This window comes from Monomorium pharaonis, chromosome 9, assembly GCF_013373865.1.
Source record: "Monomorium pharaonis isolate MP-MQ-018 chromosome 9, ASM1337386v2, whole genome shotgun sequence".
Taxonomy (NCBI): domain Eukaryota; kingdom Metazoa; phylum Arthropoda; class Insecta; order Hymenoptera; family Formicidae; genus Monomorium; species Monomorium pharaonis.
In genome coordinates, this window is record NC_050475.1 from 7,355,884 (window position 1) to 7,374,920 (window position 19,037).

Sequence of the window (19,037 nt, forward strand, 5' to 3'; positions counted from 1 at the left end):
AAAAGATAAATTACATTTGACGCATAGCAAATCATATTTAATTAAACATTTTGTTGTGAGCAATCTAATCGAATCAATCGAAATCGAGTTAATCGGAGTTCGATCGAGCCATTGCATTTGATGTCCATTTCTATCAATTATAGATTAATTTTAATCTTAGATTAACTTATTTTTTAACGTTTCTAAAATATGCAATTATATTAAATTTATTTTTTAATGTTTATTTATTTTGATTAAAAATTAAAGTCTTAAAAATTGCAATGTTATTTTTTTCTGCTAATACAGTCATCGATTATATAATATACAATTAAAGTACAATTCTTGATGTATTTTCGTCATATATATATATGTTTATAGATAAATGAAACTATTGTTATAAGTCTGGAAATTATAATTATTACTTATCAGACTTTTTGCATAAAATGTAATATGTAATTATATATGAGATTGACATAATTGTACAAGAAATTATTTGTAGATTATATTAAAAATATAATAATAATATAAATAAAAACTGAAATAATTTAATTATAATGATAAATATTTTATATTGTTTTAAACATGTTTTTAAAATATTTAAAATACGTTTAAAATGTTAAAAACATGTATTAAGTAAAAAACTATGTTTTGTTTAAAAAAATACATGATTTTTACCAACATATTGTTAGTAATGATTTGGGATCCCCTTTACAGTTACGTTTACAATTACGGCACTGGGCGTTGTGCTCCGATACTGTGAATCAAAAGGGACGCGCGGCGCGGCAACAATAACGACTCCGTAATAGAAAACAAGTGCCTTAGCTGCCTTAGCAGGTGGTGGTGCAGCGACAGCGACGGAGAGGATGTCTTGCTGCGCCGGTAACAAGAACGAGGAGGGCGGTGTCCAGCCGACCCACGTGCGGGGATGCACGGACGTCGTTTGGCTCTGTCTTTTCATAGCGTTCTGGTTTCTTATGGTACACAATATTGACGCTATATACACTTAATGCCACGCATTAGTTTCCTCTTCTATCCTTTTATTCTTTTTTTTTCACGAGTAGGGGACATCTACAGCTCGAGCAGGGTCCGGGATAACTGGGTTTATCAAGAATAGATTCTGCAAAGCGTTTATTATAAATTTAATATAGGATTTGATAGGATCTACAATGTTGTCAGCAGAGTTTGACAAAATAAACAACAGAATCAAACAGATCTTTATATACTTGTTGTACAGACACGTTGACAAAAACAGATTGCAATTTGTCTGCAACAGGTTTCTTGGCTCGACTTTTATCAATCTCTGTCACATGTGATTATATAATTGTGACTGTCATATGTAACTGTCAAAAGTTTCTGCCATCAAAACATTAAACTTATTGTGAACACAATGGAGCGCAGTCTGCTATGATCTTTGCTTGAATTTGCCTGGCAAACTGCTACCATTGACATTTCTCTTACTGGATACAGTTGTTATCAAGATTGAGGATAATTAGCAGTGCTCAGCAGTGTCTTTTTATGACATGTATTAGTTTGGCATAACTTTTTATTTATGATCTTTAGTTTTCATGAATAACTCTTTTTCATTTTTATTTTCATGTAGATTAACTTTAATCTCAGTTTAATTTACTTTATCTTGTAATTTTTAAAACTTGATGAAAAAGACTGAAAAGTAAGTTAAATCGAGATCAAAGTTAATTTACATTGGTGGAAATTGGAGTATAAAATCATTAGTAACAATCTAACTTGCAAATTTATTTATTTGATTTACAGATTTTGATCGCTGCCTTTGCGATAGTCTATGGCAATCCTGTACGCTTGATAAATGGATACGACAGTTTCGGGAACACATGTGGGGTGAAGAAGAATGTGAAATTTGGTAGCATGGAGCTTTCCGGGCAGGATACCAGTGATAAACCGTCAGTCTTACATAGATTTCCAATTAATTTGTCCAAAATGTCTATTCCTGTGAAAATGAATATTATGTTACATTTTAGATTCCTGTTCTTCCTAGATATAAATAACGTCACGCAGTCATTGAAGATTTGTGTGAAGAAATGCCCTGACAGAATTATGAAGGAAATGGAGGACATCTGCCAATTTTACAAGGAGACAGGCTCACAATTGTGCCACGACCGTCCAGGCAGCGATTTTAGCGCGTGCAACAGCGAGAGCAGTAAATTCAAGAACGGCTCTTGCCCTGAGCGACCAGTTTATCCTAGTGTACCTGTTTTAAATCGATGTATCCCGATGGCGATAAAGGAAGTGAGCGAAGTAGTAATCTCAAATTTATATGGCTTTATCAACTCGTGGGATGTTATCGAACAGGTTTTGGGAGATCTATGTAAAACCTGGAGACAAATTCTGGCGTTGTCTTTTCTTGCTTGTGGTAGGAATCCAGCATATTACTACTTGACAATGTATCTAGATAGCCAAATCTGTCAAAAAGTATTGCAAAAGTATGTCACAAATTATATAAGTAAAAATGTAGCAACAGTTGACTATAATTTAGTTTCTCTAATATTGTTAGAAATATATGATAAGAACAGACAACATTATGATAGCAAGGAGTGTTCTATTTCTGCTGCATTTCTGCTGTTCTGTTATGATAGATAAATTGTAATAGCAGTTGGAAATTAAGCTTAAAGAGAATACAATAGATAGGAATCTGCTCGACAGTCATAATTTGCTGACATACTGACTGTTGGTATATTGTTAGCATTTTGCTATCTGGGTATATATACAAGCTGTATTTCGAATATAATTAGTTAATCCTTTTCTTTTAGTTTTATCTCTCTTTACAATAGCCATCTTTCATTTACTGGCAAGTGTTGTAACATGGATTATAATTGTGCTTGTAACAATTGCTTCCACGGGTAAGTTATATTTTTGAAAAATATTAATATAAAGAGGTTGAGTTTTTCAATGAATACATCTAGGTCATACATTGAACACTTAAATAAACAATGTTTGCAGCGATAATGTAGTAAATCAAAATAAGGACAAAAATTATCTTACATTTGATATTAAAAATTTATTAATTTTACTATAAAAAAGTATTAATGGCATTATATAGGTGGTACAATTCTCTTATGGCTGACATATGTCGATATTAAGAAAACCTTGGATAAAACTGATCCAAACCAACTTCTCGAAGAAGCTGTTAGAAATGAAAGAGCATTTCTCGCATTTTCCATTATTGCTACTACTATTACTGTAAGTGTTATTTTATATAAAGAAGAAATATATATATATATATGTGTGTGTGTGTGTGTGTGTGTGTGTGTGTATACATACATATTTTTGTTATTAATTCTTTTTATTTTACAGATTATTTTAGCGTTTCTATCATGTATATTACGTAAACGCATTAGTTTTATGGCTGCATTATTCAAGGAAAGTGCAAAATGTTTGAAAGAATTACCTGGCCTATTTTTTCAACCAGTTCTAACATTTATATCTTTGATGCTATTTTTTTCCTTTTGGGTATTTGTAATTCTTTGTCTTGCAACAGCAAGTAAGTAGTTTTACAGTATTTAATCAAGAAACAAGCTTATTTTATAATCAAAAATAAATTTTTAATGCTTTATTGTAGACTATCCCGAGACAAAATCAGTGCAAATGTACAAAAATACTATATTTGAGCCTGTGAATTTAAGTTCTATTGGTGAAAAGGCTCCATTAATTGAGGAGAAAAAGTTTGATTTTTCTCTTGATTCTTTCAAAAGTAATATATTATTATTGAAGTGTGTGTGTGTGTGTGTGTGTGTGTGTGTGTGTGTGTGCTGAACATTCGTACCTTAGGATAAACAAAAAATCACATAAACGTTATAGATTATTTAACATTTCAGCTTTCACTCTTGTGGAATATGTTGATGCGACTTGGGTGAAATACATGTGGTGGGTGTATCTCATAGGATTGATATGGACATCGGAATTTATTGTTGGATGCCAAGCCATGGTAATATCAGGTTCCGTTGCTCATTGGTACTTTAGGTAATGTTTTACAATAAATTGACGTAGAAGTATGATAGATATTTACTTTAATAATGATTAATTTCTTCATCAGAGGTAAAAATGCCAGCTCATATCCAGTATGTTCATCCATAGGACACTTAATCTGTTATCATATGGGCTCTGTAGCATGTGGATCACTTTTGATAACTATTTTCAAATTACCCAGATTGATTTTAATGTATCTGCATGCCAAGTAAGTTTATTATAAAAATAGATATTGATTCTCATTTTCTGATTAATTATTGCTTACATGTAATTTCTTATTTTGCAGATTTGAAAAAACTAAAGAAACATCTCCATGCGCTCAGTGTGGTTTAAAAGTCTGCATTTGCTGTTTCTACTGTTTGGAGAAATTTATTCGATATATGAATAACAATGCATACACTGTTGTTGCTATAGAAGGAACTCATTTTTGCAATGCGGCCAAAATAGTACGTTCTGATATTAAAGATTTTATATCTATAAAAAAGAGAAAAATAAACTAATATAAGATATAATATTTTATAAAAAAATAATATATCAATATTGATACATTTTATACATTAATACAATTTATTGTATAATATATTTATTTATGGATTTTTTGTATTTATAAATTTGTGCTTTTTTTAAGGCCTTTACAACACTCGCCAGTAATGCTCTTCAAATAGCAGTGATCAATGGTTTTGGCGATTTTATATTGTTCTTAGGAAAATGTTTCGTTACGGCTACGACTGGAAGCATCGCATTACTTTTTATGAGACAAAATCCCGAACTACATTTTTATGCTATTCCGATCTTCATTATTTGCGTTTTCTCATTCTTCATCGCTCATTGTATAATTTCTCTTTACGAAGTAAGTTAAACATACGCACACACATCTATATGCCATACATTTTATACGAAAATAATATGTTAATAAGAGTTTTTATATTTTAATTTGTTATTTTAGACGGTTATCGACACGTTGTTCTTATGTGTATGCGAGGATAAGAATTTAAATGGTGAAAATGGAAAGTGGCGTCAATCTACGTTAGCACAACTTGGATCCTCTAGCAGCAATGCAAACGGACAACAGTCCCACGAAATGACACCGATAAACGAATAAGTATCTAACACTATGGATGTATCTTTTTTTATACTCATTTTTTGTACACGTATTTTTTATGATAGAATACTTGCTTTTGCATTTTATGATCTATATATCTAATAAGACTAAAAGAGTACATTCCTTTCGCATACAATGTTCATATTGTTACACAAATAACTCTACAAAAAACGTCTCGAGAATTATTTTTATAATGGTTAGAGATATATTAGGAACATGTGAAGATATGATCATTCATAATATCATATTTTTAATACATGATGAGATACAAAATAAGAATCATATTATAAAGCATAATATATCTAATATTTTTATCTAATTATGTGTAATTTCAGAATATCATAATTTTTTTCTCTGATGTTTAAGTATGAACGTTCATTTCTTAAGACTACAGGTTTCTTTTTTGTGACTAAATCATTGCCAAAATTTCCTGAATTATTGCTGTATTTTTTTCTATTTCAAGATAATTAGGCAATCTTAATTAAAATGCAAAATTCTCGTTCATATTATCAAAGAGTAAGTTATTTGCAATTTTTGATAACGTGAATGAATTATGCTTTATAAAATAGACTAATGCAGCGTTGCTCACTTTGAGATTTACAATCCGTTTGTACTTAAGTTAATTTTTAATTTAACTGCCAGACTTTAAGGGAATCTTAAAGCCGTCTGTTTTATCGCCATTTTTTTGACAAATAAACTAATTTTTTAATTGGCTTTATAAAATTGCAAAAGTCTTTTACAGAATTAAAGTACGCACAAAAATTTAAAGAAAAATGATTGAATTTATATGAAAAACGAAAAAAACTTTATTTTTAGTATGTAGAACTGTCATTTAATGACAATATTTGCTCAATATACAAAATCTACTATATGTAAATGAAAGCGTATTTCTCCAGGGATAACATATACGAACAATATCGTGCAATTCAAACTAAGATTTAAAAAATATTAGCTAAAAACTAGAAAAAAATTAGCTTCTTTAACTATTTATAGTTAATCCAGATATAGAATGATAAAAACAGCAGTCTGAAAAATTTTTTTATTCTATAAAGTCCAGTATAAAGTTTAATTCATAGACTGATATTAATATGTGTACTTTAATTCTGGAAAAGCATTTCCAAATCTATAAAAGAAATACATACAAAATATTGTTAATGATGTGCACGAATGACTCTACATTATTGACTCAGATCAAATTTGACTTTAGCATCCCTTTAAGATATAGAATATTTTATAATATTCATATTAAAATTATGAAAAAAAGATTAGACGATATTATAGACAATGTTTTATAAGAATTTTTTATTTTGTGGAATATATGTTTCATTCAGTATTGAATATGTGATCGATGAACAAAATATAAATTTATGCACATCTTTTCTAAACTTTATATTTGCATCATCAAAGTGCCATTGCACAAACTGTAAACTCTGTGTCTTAAGGATATTTACTGTAATAAGTACTACTATTAGATTTTAAGAACACATAAAAAAACAAGTGCAAGTCAATTGCTGCTTTCCCTTTACATCAAAGCTCAGATAATTCTCACTTGTGACGTCATAACACAGTTAAATGCACGTTTCTTTTGCATTTTTACAAGTGAGATTCAACTGAGTTTTTTCCTACAATCTGAGCAATTTCAAGACCGTGTGCTTTACCGAGTTTCGCATACTCACTTTAGAAGTAAGGTTATATATTGAGATAATTTTGTCATTAAAATAAGGGTGATCACTTGTATGTTACTTTAAATCACTGAGTAATGACGTCACTATCTGAGTATGAAATACTCACATTACTGAGTGACTCAGTCTCACTTTCAGATAAATGGAAAGCAGCAATAGTTGCAAGGAAAGTACAATTACTTAAAGAATATACATTCTAATGCCGAGTGCAATTATTTATAGCAGTTTGTAACATTTGTGCAATTATCTCAAGAAATTTTTATATGTAAAATATGGATTATTATATTATTGAAATGAATTATTTCTTTGCAAAAATGAAAAATCTATTTTTTAAACTTTACAAAATTTTCATTCTATTAATCATAAATATTTTGAAGTAAAGTAGATAATTACAATTTATTTTACATCTAGATAATAAGAGGCTTTTGTGTTTTGATGTACAAAATATTTTAAGCTACTTTAAAATGTATTAAGCAGGTATACCTGTATGAAAATTATATGTAGATAAGATTTACTATATACTCTACACGTATAAGATTTCTAAAATATATATTTAAAGTGCTTAATTTATAAATTGACACATAAATTTGTGTTAATAAATATGGCATATTAATTACAAAGTACAAAATAGTATAATGAGGTGTATTTTAAATAATCATGATACCATAATAATCACATGTTATTAATAAGATACATTACGTCGCCAATATTGAATAATTGTATTAATATTGAGAAATATTATTTTTCTTTCAATTATATATAAATCAATGTTTGTGATCGAAAAAGTTTATTAAAAAAAAGTAAATCAAAATTCGTTACACACTCACACACACACACTATATCACGCACGCGCAAATAACGTATTACAAAATTATTTTAGTTATCTTCTAAAGAAAATAATATCACATGAAGTAAAAACCGAGAAATTAATTTTTATAATCCTGCTTTTATCTATTATTTTAAAACTTATCGTGTATTAGGTATTTAATTATAGATGTTAATAATACAGTCATAATATAAGAAAACATTCCCATTTATTATGTATGTATCATGTATACACTTTATTAATTATATTACAAAATAATGAAATCTATTTTATCTTCCTTTTTTTCAAAACTTTTGATTTTACGGATTTTACTTTAACATTTTTAGTTCTCACAGGTTTTTTTTTAATTTTTTTCACCTTGTTTTTTAAAGGTTTTTTCGAATTTTTACTATTATCTGTCTTAAATTTTTCTTCCATCTCCGTAGCTTTTTCTAATATATCACCTTTGAATATCTCATCTGTAGGATTCAGCATATAAGATAATTCAGGTTTATTTATCTGTTGTGTCATTTTTTGTTCCATTCTGTTCATATATTTATTAGAAGCTTTTTTCTTTAATGTTTGCCGAAACTGGAATTTTCAAAAAGTCATAGAAAGATATATATTTTACAATAATAAAAATAAGTCAATCATAATTTATTTATTTATTATAAATAAAATATGAATATTGCATTACCTTGGCAGGTGAAATGTAATGTGGATTATCCCACAAAGTATCATTTCCGAAGCTTCCGCTAAATATTTTGACAGGATTCAAGACGAATCTTGGACCAATTTCGGCCAACGCACCGTCCTCTGTTAAAATTTGAAAGTTGCGGAACCATATCCTATTATCCAGAATACTGAATGTATAAACATGATCAAAGAATGGTTGACTCTTAGGATGATGATTCGGTACACTAAAGATCTGCGTCAGTAATTCCTTCAAGAGACCATAATGGGCGTGTGTAGTAAAATTTTCATCGAATGACAGTAACGGCCGAGACCCTCTTAAACAATTTCCCGTCATCTTCAGTTCTCCCATTGTATAAACTACAAATAAAATAAGTTGAGTAATTGTCGCATGTTTTTTTTAAATTAATATTAGATATAATTAAAATTGGGAAAATTACTGCTACTGTAAAGATAACTAGTTACAGGTATAGCTATTTTCGTTCTCAAAACGTAATTAGTTACTATTAAAAATTACTAATTCTGAAAAATAATATGCTAAAAAATTATAGTTTTGCTAAAATATTTTGCTAAAAAAGTAACAAATATCACGTTATTTCTCAGTTAACTTTTTGTGATGTTTATGCATTACTTTTTAAAATAAAATTCTACAAGAATCTTATAATTTTCAAACATAATATAAATATATGTAGTGTATGTTTTATGTTCTTTTTATATTAAATACTGGGTTATAAGTTACATTACTTTGTGTATAAATTATAGTTATTAAAAAAATGTAAAGTCAATACAAACACACATATGTGTATATACATACATATGTACATATTCTGTATGTGCGCGCACGCGTGTGTGTACAATACTGTTTATATATTTTTTAAAATGCGCATGTTATAATAAATTAATGTTTATATATACTTGGAATATCTTATCAAAATTATGGGATCAATTTTGCTTTCAGCTAAAAAATTTACCAAACTTTATGCTAACATTATCATAAATCAATAATCTGAGCTTGTTCGAAATTTTTAATTTTAACGTTTATATAATAACTATTTTCAAAGATGATTTATTACTTTGTTCCATATATCTTGAATCCAGACCATACACTGACAAATAAGTTTGAAATATATAAAATAATTGTAAAACTATACTCGAAATCAGTTAATAGAACTATAACTAAGTAATAGTTATAGATAGAAAGAAATGAAATAATAGTTACTGAAAGAAAGTAACTCTAACTGTAACTTTGTCATTTGTAACGAGTTACTTCCCAATCCTAGATATAATATTTACTGTTTTCTACAAGAAATTTTGCGCTTGGGCCAGTAGGCACATTAGCGAGCCACATGTAAAGGTCTCGTTTCATTCGACCTTCAAACAGGATGGCCTTATTACAATTCTTTATCTCACACATTTCGTTCACTACTTGCAAGTTCTTAGAGCGTTCCATCTTACATTCAGGACGATGATGTGGCATTAATTTTCTTAAGTCTTCCATAAGATGTCGGTGCCTATGATTGATACCTCGAGTAGCGAATACTAATACTCGTTGCCTGTTAATCCATTTCACCTATAGAAAAAAAAATTTCACGTTTCCTTTTTCATTGATAGATAAATTTGTACAAATGATAAATAATACAGTATAATGTCCTTCTCTCCAATTTTCCAACTTTACAAATTTATGTATTTTTTTAGTAAAATTTTTTCTGAGAAAGAAAATAGTATGTTGATAAAGTCTTTTTTTTTTAATTTAATTTAGTTTTTTTTTCTATTGATAAGTGGGAATATTTATGGTTATAAAAATACTGCACAAGTTCATAATGTTTTTTATGAATTATATGATCTTTTTTATTTTGTGTGCATACTTTTTAATATAGCAATGCTAAATTAAGTTTAAAATAAGTTATTTAATTAAACAATTTAATAATCCTTACCTTCTTGTTCAAGACGTTGGACGTTAAATTATATGGCCCAAATTTATACATATAAGTATTTTTATATTGCAATCAATCACAAATTATTCTTTGCTATAACTATAATTATATAACAAAATTTTATTTGTAATTAATTGAATATTTGCTAGTATAAGTTAATAAGATCTTAAATCTTCAATCGCAAACAATTATTTCCATGCTATAATTAAAATTATCACGGAAAATAATTTTTTTCTTAACTAAAGCAGGAAAGATTTGCTAATATGAATTAATAAAAAATACATTTTTAAACAAATTGTTTAATTTTTTAGTTATAAATTTATCATGCTTACCAATATCAAAGAATTTAAAAATTATATTAAAAAAGGGGGCAAATAAGTTTCCTAAGCAAATTTTCTTTCTCAGAAAAAATTCTACATGGAAATATACAAATTTATAAAGTTAGAGAAAAATTGGAGTAAGCGTCATACTACGTTTGCCGTTAATTCAACAGGTATTGAACAGAAAACTGTTAATATATATTATATATATTTTATAAAATGTAGGATTTTTTCATTTTAATTATTGTTTTTTAATTTATTTATTTGCTTTTATTATGTCAAATAATATGTACAAGTTATTTGCTAACCTTTTTAGCAGTAGGTTCATCTGACGTTATCTTCTTTGACTCATCCTCTTTTATCTCATCTTCCTTTTGCTTTCTCTTTAATATTTTCTTCGTCATTGTAAGAAGGAACAAAATTAATGATAGTAAAAATGAAGTAAATGGGACGAGAAATTATTTTACTGATTATATGAGAAAACGGAGCAAAGCTTTAGCTACACGCTACACGTGTTATTTATTGGCCATTTGGCTTGTTCTTTTTTGTTGCACTGCTACACTGGTGCAATAAGCGCCTCTATGTCATGTGCACAACTATGTAGTCAAATATCCACGAATCCCGTAGGTAATGTAGATGAGACTTTTTGAGTCTCTTCCGTGCTATGTTCACGATTATAATTTTATTATATTTGATTATGTTCCATATATGCTATATTCGTAAAGTGTCGGTAGCACACATAAAATATAGACATATATATTATACATGCACAATTACGCACATTTGCATATACATTTTTATTAAAATGCATAAGCAACATGAACTGATCTGTTGCCGGTAATATAGTTTTTCATAATTAATTTCAAACGGATATTTTAATCTAGCCGTTATCTCTATACACTGAAACTGAATGCGAGTATGTACTGTTTGGTATGTGTTGATAGTTCGCTCGTTTTTCCTTATTCATAATATTGTTTTGTCCGATTTTTTTGTCTCTGTTGAATCAATCTGCCCGTTATTGTCCGTAGTGAGTACGAATATTAATATAAGACATGCATGATATTGGAAAACGAATAACAAGCAACATACTTGCCGTTTTAGGTTAGACTATGGGTAGACACTGCTGTGTCTTAGGATGTACCACGGGAGTGAGTTTACCCTCCCATACATTTCCCAAAGATGTTATCATGATGAATAAATGGAGAAAGGCGATTTACTCGGAAAGAATACGAGATTTGACTGACGAGCAATTGAGAAAGTGCGTTGTATGCTACAGACACTTTGCCGACAGTGATTACGAAGCGATGTACAGATTGCGGAGGCTGAAACCTGGTGTTGTACCATCTTTGTATCTGCCAGATAATGGCAATAATAACAATGAAGCAAATAATAGTGATATTAACGTGACAAATAATGATAATACTAATACTGAAGTGATTGTGAGTACAGAAGAATCTAAGAGCAAAACAATAGATGCAAACTTAATTGTTTCTAATTCTAATGTTGAAGAAATAGAAATAATAGAAATAATAGAAGAAAAGAAACCTGTGGTCGAAATGTCGCCGAGTACTCCAGTAAATAAAGAATCTTTAGAATTAGAATCTTCCTCCCCAAAAAACTCGTCCAGTTCGGTAGACATGCATACTTTACTGCAGGGAAAGCACTTTCACAAATTTACGCCGAAAATGTGGAAGCTGTACAAGTTATCATGCATATTGAGAAAAAAGCAGGATGCTGTCATAAAGAGACAATTATCCTTTCGCGAACGTATAAAGCAGGCCAAACAATACAGTAAGAATGCTGCTATAGAAAAACTACTGTCCTCGTTAACACCTGTCCAGCAAACATTTCTTCAAATGCAGATAACAACAAAACATGCCCCCAAGGTATGTAATTAGAAGAGTTTGCAAATATAATGTGGATTAATATATAACATGTAAATTTTACTTGTATATTATTTATAATTATTGAAATCTGTTTGATTAAATCATTACTATTCTAAAAATTAAATTATGTATAAAATCATAAATATAATTAAAATATTTCTTTTAAAATTACTTTATTAAAATAGTTTTTACTGATAAAACTATGGATTACTTTTTGAACTTTATTTTGGAAATTATTAGATTTTTTAAATTATATTTACATTATTATTAATTAATACTATATATGTTTTTTGTAGAATTCTTTTGTATTAATACAAAATATTCCTATTCCTAATCATTGATTAATATATAATATTAAGAAAGATTTATATATATATATATATATATATATATATATTCACATAATCCACAAAATTTATGATAAATTATTATAATTATTATAATTTATTTTAATTTAACCACTTAAATAATTGCAGTATTAATTTTTAAAATTTTAATAGCTATTGTTTTTCTAGGATATATATTATACTAAAATCAAATATTTTGAGGAGTCTGTACAGACATTGCAAACTTAATTTCTATTATTCCATTGAAAATATAATAATTATATCAAATACATTTAATTTATTTCTTTTCTACAGGATAGGTATTTCACCCTAGATGAAAAAATTGCAGCTCTATCCATCATGAAGCAATCCAGCAAATGTTACCAATACTTGACGCAAGTTTTCAATCTACCCAGTTTACAAACACTACGGTCTATACTTCAGAAAATTAATATCCATCCGGGTCCAATTGACTTTATAAATCAACGTCTAAAAAAACAAGTGGGATCAATGAAGGAGAGAGAGAAAGTATGTCTTTTAATGTGGGACGAGATGTCGTTGCAACCGCATGTGGATTATGACCAGAAAAAGAAGCATATTCTTGGTTTTGAAGATTTTGGAATCAAGAGAAGAGCACGATTCACTGATCATGTGTTAGTATTTATGGTGCGCGGTATACAAAGTGGATGGAAGTTTCCACTAGCATATTACTTTTGCGACGGTACGACAAAAACCGATCAACTCATTGAATGGATCAAAAATATTGCCAAAATTATAATCAATACTGGATTATATCTAGTCGCCTTTGTATGCAATGATGGAAAGAGAAATCTTACAGCTATAAATAAAATGAAGCTGGAATCGGCGAGACTGAAATCTAAACGAGGACAAAAATATTGTAAGTGCGTTTTTTTATCAAATAATTATTGCTCTATAAAGATTTACATTATACATATATAGCTATTTACATTATACAATTATTATTTTATTAAATATAGTATAAATTACGCAATTATATACATAATGACTATCATTATTTATATTTATATTTAATTTATATTTTGTATATATTTCATTAATTTTTTATATTATTTATTTGTATTATTTTTTAAATATAGCAATTTATTCGATATCCTGTATTTCTCTAGATGGTTATATAACAATAAAAAAACAAGATATAATTCCATTGTACGATCCACCACATCTCATCAAAAGCGTACGCAACAGTTTATTAAATAACGATCTTGAATTTGATCGTGAGGAAGGAGAAGAACGAAAATTTGCATCGTGGGAAATAATCGAGCAAGCATATCATATGGATTTAACTCACAGTATGTATCGATTAATGCCGAAAATTACTGCAGAGCATATAATAAAAGGTAAAATAAAGAAAAAGAAAGTTAAGAATGCTGCGCAAGTTTTGAGTATGACGATGGGCGGATTTATACACCATCATACCAAACTAGAAGGTATATATTTTATGCGAATATTATATAACATAATTTAATATAGTATTTAAAATAATTTTAAAATACATTATTTAATTTTAAGATTAGAGCCACACAGTGTAATTATATACTTAATTATACAATTTAATATTTTTTGTTCTTTTCCAGGACACGTGAATACATTCTATGGACCATTAAAAATGCCAGAAAAAAAAGGACGCGATACAGCAGAAATAATACTTTTCTTTGACCGATTATTTGATTCTGTGAATGGACACACGTTAAAGCCGGAAAAATCGTTAAGAGTTGCCATTTCGCATAACAGTCCGCATTTTCCATTCTGGGAAAGGGCAATAAAGAGGCTACAAAGAATGCGGTTTGTCGATCGGAGAGAAAAAAATCAATTGAGAGATTCAAACGTTTTGAAAAATTGGATCTCTACTATAAGAGGATTACGCAAATTGACGATGACTTTGAAAACGTACGAATTCAAGTGTTTAAAGCCTCGAATTTTGAACCAGGATTGCCTTCGACATTTCTTTGGGCAGATTAGATCATTCGGCATAAGAAATACCAATCCCACATGTGCAGAATTCGAGAGTTCCTTCAAAACGTTATTAATCAACAATTTAACGTCACCTCGTGTCGTGGAGAATAACAGCGAGAATAAAATAGACGGATCGTTGTTGTTTACATTAAAAGAATTTGTCTATAATGTAAAAACTAAGTGCAATGACAGATTGTTAGATTTGGAGAGGTCTTTGGTAACGCGTGATTATCTTAACATTTGCAACTCTATTGCCACAAAAATCCTTAATAATTCACGTATCAAAGGATGTAATACATGTAAGAATGTTCTGACAGATGTTACAAAATCTGAATTAGTCAGTAATAACGATTTAATTCAGACATTTGAGATCGCCGAGAATCTATTAACACCAAAAATGAGCAGCGTCTGTTATGTACATCATACAGCGTTAATATTGGAAACCGAGTTGTATACGCATATGGATTTATCTTGGTTAAATTGTCCACATCATGATGTTCAGCTCAAAACATTATTCGTATCATATGTAGTTGTGTTTTATATTTACAAGTGGTGTAATAGTATAAATGACATTCTAATGCAGAAAGAGCATGACGATTCATCGTGAAATAGATAGCGAATGTGCCTGTCTAAAGTATAAAATTAAAGTAAATTTTAATATAGATAATAAAATATAAGTTGTATTTTATTTCATGTTTTTGAATATATTGTTAATAAAATATGGTATTTTGTAAAACAATGTGTTTCAAATTTGTGAAAATTGCACATAATTTCTTGTGATTTTTACCTTTAATTCTAGAATTATGTTACAGCTTCTACAGGCGAAGTATGGTGTGGCAATATGATGTTGTAAAGGAGTTTATGCAAAGAATAAATATAATACAATCTATTTATATAATAAAAATGTTATATTTATTACAAATTAAATGCGTTCGCTTGCATAAACTTGCATTTACGATCTTGTGTAAATATACAGTAGTTTATTTAGAAGAATCATCTCTGGCATATATCATTTAATCTGTTTTGAATCAAAAATCCTAAAACAAAATCTTGAATGAAAATAATGTTTAATTCTATATCTAAATAAGCACTTATTTATTATTTATAATAATTTTGATCTATTAAAACATTTCTCTATTTACCTAGCACTTTTTAATAATATAATTACTGATGTATAGCAGTCAAATGATGAAATAACTTTATCATCAGCGTTTCACATGTGCAACGTTTTAAAAAGGTACAGCTGTAAAAAAGTAACAATAGAAGATATATATCTTTTTTAAATACTTTGTCTAAAGCAGAGAATAAAATGTTAGTGTTTATGTCTGCTATGGCATAGACAAAAAGAGAAAAACGTATACGTAAAAACAATAGCTTTTTATAATTTGTGTATATTTTTCTTTGCCATGTTTCACATCTGCGACTGTTATAGTTTACATGTCGGTCTTTATTAGCCTTAATACATTTAAAAAATATCGCTAATACTATAGAATACTGAAATTATTTAATTGCATTAAATTTAAATCTTAAATTTTACAAAAAATATGCAAATATATTTCCTGAAAATATATACTACTAAGATAGAAAAAGCATTTAAAAATAATTTAGCGACTCTAAAAAATGTACAACTGTAAAAACAAAATAATTATATATGTAGTTACCTACAAATAATCAAAAAATAAGATAAAATTCTTAACTTCAATAAATTACTTTTATAGTAACTACCTTTTAACAATACAAGCAACTCAATTATTCTAAAGACAGATTATTTTAATGAAACATTGAAAGTATTTCTATAAGTTAAAAAAATACAATATTTCTTATTACGTTTTAGGTAGTGGTGCTGTAAGGGCATCAATTATCATCTTTTTTCTTGTAGATTTTTCAGGTTCTGGAATATTTTCTAAATGTACGCAAATATAGTTGACAAATGACTGATCAATTGTTTTTGTATTATTTGTAGAATTTTCTTTCGTGCTTTCGAGAGAATTCATATTAGCACTATTTGTGGACTTATTATCAATACTTTGTGATTCGTTTATATCTGTTTTATGTCTTTTTAATCTTGAAGTGTTTATTTCCTCATTACATTTATCATGATTTTGTTCATCATTTTCCATATCTTGAGATTTATCTTGACATGCACTATGTCTTTTCGGAGCTATTTTAATAACATTTTGTTGTGTACACTTCAATCCATCAGTAGACTCATTATTACTTTTCTTTTTATGTATTACCATTTTTTTATTTTTTATGTTTTTTGTTCTTTGAAGATAGCGGCAAGTTCTAAAGAAGAACATTTCTTAAAAATTCTCAGCTTTTGAAAAGCAATTATTTTTAATTATATTTAATCTTATTATTTAATTCCTGCTTACCTTCTCCTTTTAATAAAATTGTCAAGAAAAGATAATTGATTACATAATGCAAATGCTTTGCGTCTTGAAGTATTTGTACTTTTGTAATCATCGTTCATGTTTCTTTTTTCACGGGTGTACTGATCTCTTAGAGAAGTGCATCTTGTTTGACAATATTCAGGTGTGTAGTACTTACCTACAAAAAATATAATAAATATTAATTTAGTTATTCATAGCAATTCATAGAATTAAAATGTACATAAGTATATATTTTCTAATTCATGTATACAATTCAGTATTTATTATTGTTCACTAAATTTTAAGGATAAATAATGCATTATGGATTTCATAAAGAAAACGGAATGTATCTACAGTTATATTATTATTATGAAAAAAATATAGTAACCCATGTCTTTCTGTTGCATAATATTAGAAATTTCGAGCCAAGCATTTTCTTTTTTTTGTTTATTTTTAAAATCTTGATGACTGTTATCATATAAAAATTTTCGTTCCTTATACAATTCTATGAGTACATCGTCACCCTCTTTTTCTTCAACAATAATTTCAGGTGAACACTCCATATTTTCAAAATATACAACTGGATCTGAGTCGTACGTATCAGTTAAGGATGTATAATGATGATCTCCCATGTTTTATTACTTCTATAACTTTTAATATCACTGAAAGCTTGTAGAAAAAACATAGAGAAACATATTTATTAAATAACTGTAATCGAAGAAAATATTTCTAGCGTCATTTTTTTATTTATAGAAAAACTTTAAGCATATCATGAAAATCTTTAAACGTTTAATCTTTAAATACAACAAATTCTTTAAACACAACAAGCTACACAACAAAATAAATAAAAATTGCTAATATTAATATATAAAATTATATTAAAAATTTACTGCATATATAAAAATTTTATAATGTATAAAGGATGTGATAGATAAGTGAGGTTATGTTTCTTAATCAAAGCAAGATTATTTTGTTACACGTTTATGCTTAAAATGTTAAAATATTTAAAATAGCTATAAAATGTAATGTAATATCATTTACCATAAAATATGAATCCTCCTCTCAGCAAAGTAACCGTTCTAATTACAAAAGTTTTGACGCAATAAATTGATACGGCATACGTTTATGTCGATCCTTGTGCGTGACTTACGGCTACGACATGTTGGTTTTTGTACACAACGCGTCGCGGAAGTTTCTTAGCGCGGCAGAGAACAGTGATAGCCAATAAAATTATAGTTTTACCATAAAAACAAAACAATGATTGGCTATCATATTCTGCTTTCTACAATGCTACATTCAGAAAACACAACCGTTGCACAACAGTTGAATAATTCGCTAATATAATTGGTCTAAATTTAGATCTAACAGTAAAGATACCATAATCACTAACCGCTCACTGATTACTTGTGTTTTCTGAACGTAAGGCCGGATCTACAATAGGGTAGTAAGCCTTATGTCATAAGAAATTGACCAATTATAATTGAATATGAGAAGAATAATCAAATATAATTGGTTAATTCCTTATGGCTTAAGGCTTACTACACCTATTGTAGATCCGGCCTAACCAATCACACGACAAACGTTTTCGCATTCTGTGTGAGGAGCTTATGCAGATCCATTTTCAATATATGCAATAAATCTTAAGTCGTAAGAATTTAATTAAATTAATCAACTACAGAATGCTACATATATGTAATTAAAATAAATAATTGATTTAATATTTATTAAATTATAAACATATACAAATGTTTATTCATAAAATATATAATACTGCATTTCTAACTGATCCATACTTTGCCATAAATAAAAACAATTGTTCACTCATGTCTATAATATTGTATAAATTAAATTTACTAAAAATTTATATATTTTTTAAGTTCTAAATTATTAAATATCACATTGTACATTATATTCACAAATTAAAAAAAACAAAATTTCTAGCAA

At 28.1% G+C, this 19,037-nt stretch overlaps 3 protein-coding genes across 4 annotated transcripts; 1 reads left to right on the forward strand and 2 right to left on the reverse strand.

Annotated features, from left to right (window-relative positions):
• Window positions 1-710: 710 nt before the first annotated feature.
• LOC105837997 (CTL-like protein 1) lies at window positions 711-7,680 on the forward strand. 2 transcript variants are annotated; one of them, XM_012683240.3, is made up of 12 exons: window positions 711-956; window positions 1,750-1,895; window positions 1,974-2,365; window positions 2,763-2,852; window positions 3,053-3,192; window positions 3,307-3,493; window positions 3,572-3,703; window positions 3,828-3,972; window positions 4,046-4,186; window positions 4,265-4,424; window positions 4,607-4,828; window positions 4,925-7,680. In XM_012683240.3, the coding sequence occupies exons 1-12, from the start codon at window positions 843-845 to the stop codon at window positions 5,078-5,080; spliced, it is 2,025 nt and encodes a 674-aa protein (XP_012538694.2). In that variant the 5' UTR covers window positions 711-842; the 3' UTR covers window positions 5,081-7,680. The 2 variants fall into 2 exon arrangements, with proteins under 2 accessions (XP_012538694.2, XP_036147518.1); XM_036291625.1 differs by lacking the exon at window positions 711-956 and having other exon boundaries at window positions 1,758-1,895; window positions 1,991-2,365.
• Window positions 7,681-7,852: 172 nt separating this feature from the next.
• LOC105837996 (ribosome biogenesis protein BRX1 homolog) lies at window positions 7,853-10,955 on the reverse strand. Its single transcript, XM_028193448.2, has 4 exons — window positions 10,823-10,955; window positions 9,554-9,830; window positions 8,265-8,620; window positions 7,853-8,158 (listed from the first exon to the last, which is right to left on the reverse strand). Exons 1-4 carry the CDS (start codon window positions 10,916-10,918, stop codon window positions 7,853-7,855), a joined length of 1,035 nt encoding a protein of 344 aa, XP_028049249.1. The 5' UTR covers window positions 10,919-10,955.
• Window positions 10,956-15,610: 4,655 nt separating this feature from the next.
• Window positions 15,611-18,945, reverse strand: LOC105838004. Its single transcript, XM_012683254.3, has 6 exons — window positions 18,135-18,945; window positions 17,482-17,762; window positions 17,097-17,271; window positions 16,549-17,007; window positions 15,864-15,964; window positions 15,611-15,758 (listed from the first exon to the last, which is right to left on the reverse strand). The coding sequence occupies exons 2-5, from the start codon at window positions 17,723-17,725 to the stop codon at window positions 15,886-15,888; spliced, it is 957 nt and encodes a 318-aa protein (XP_012538708.2). The 5' UTR covers window positions 17,726-17,762; window positions 18,135-18,945; the 3' UTR covers window positions 15,611-15,758; window positions 15,864-15,885.
• Between the last annotated feature and the right edge of the window lie 92 nt (window positions 18,946-19,037).

What these genes read in the sequence shown, in the direction of transcription:
- LOC105837997 (XM_012683240.3), top strand. Translation starts at nt 843, where the DNA reads ATGTCTTGCTGCGCCGGTAACAAGAACGAGGAGGGCGGTGTCCAGCCG. An exon ending in TAGCGTTCTGGTTTCTTATG is followed by an intron (nt 957 to 1,749) that starts GTACACAATATT and finishes TTTGATTTACAG; the next exon opens with ATTTTGATCGCTGCCTTTGC. An exon ending in GTTGCTCATTGGTACTTTAG is followed by an intron (nt 3,973 to 4,045) that starts GTAATGTTTTAC and finishes TTTCTTCATCAG; the next exon opens with AGGTAAAAATGCCAGCTCAT.
- LOC105837996 (XM_028193448.2), bottom strand. Translation starts at nt 10,918, where the DNA reads ATGACGAAGAAAATATTAAAGAGAAAGCAAAAGGAAGATGAGATAAAA. An exon ending in ATGAACCTACTGCTAAAAAG is followed by an intron (nt 9,831 to 10,822) that starts GTTAGCAAATAA and finishes TTTTTTCTATAG; the next exon opens with GTGAAATGGATTAACAGGCA. An exon ending in AAAATTTCTTGTAGAAAACA is followed by an intron (nt 8,621 to 9,553) that starts GTAAATATTATA and finishes TTTTATTTGTAG; the next exon opens with TTTATACAATGGGAGAACTG.
- LOC105838004 (XM_012683254.3), bottom strand. Translation starts at nt 17,725, where the DNA reads ATGGGAGATCATCATTATACATCCTTAACTGATACGTACGACTCAGAT. An exon ending in AATTTTATTAAAAGGAGAAG is followed by an intron (nt 17,008 to 17,096) that starts GTAAGCAGGAAT and finishes GTTCTTCTTTAG; the next exon opens with AACTTGCCGCTATCTTCAAA. An exon ending in ACAGCACCACTACCTAAAAC is followed by an intron (nt 15,965 to 16,548) that starts GTAATAAGAAAT and finishes ACTTTTTTACAG; the next exon opens with CTGTACCTTTTTAAAACGTT.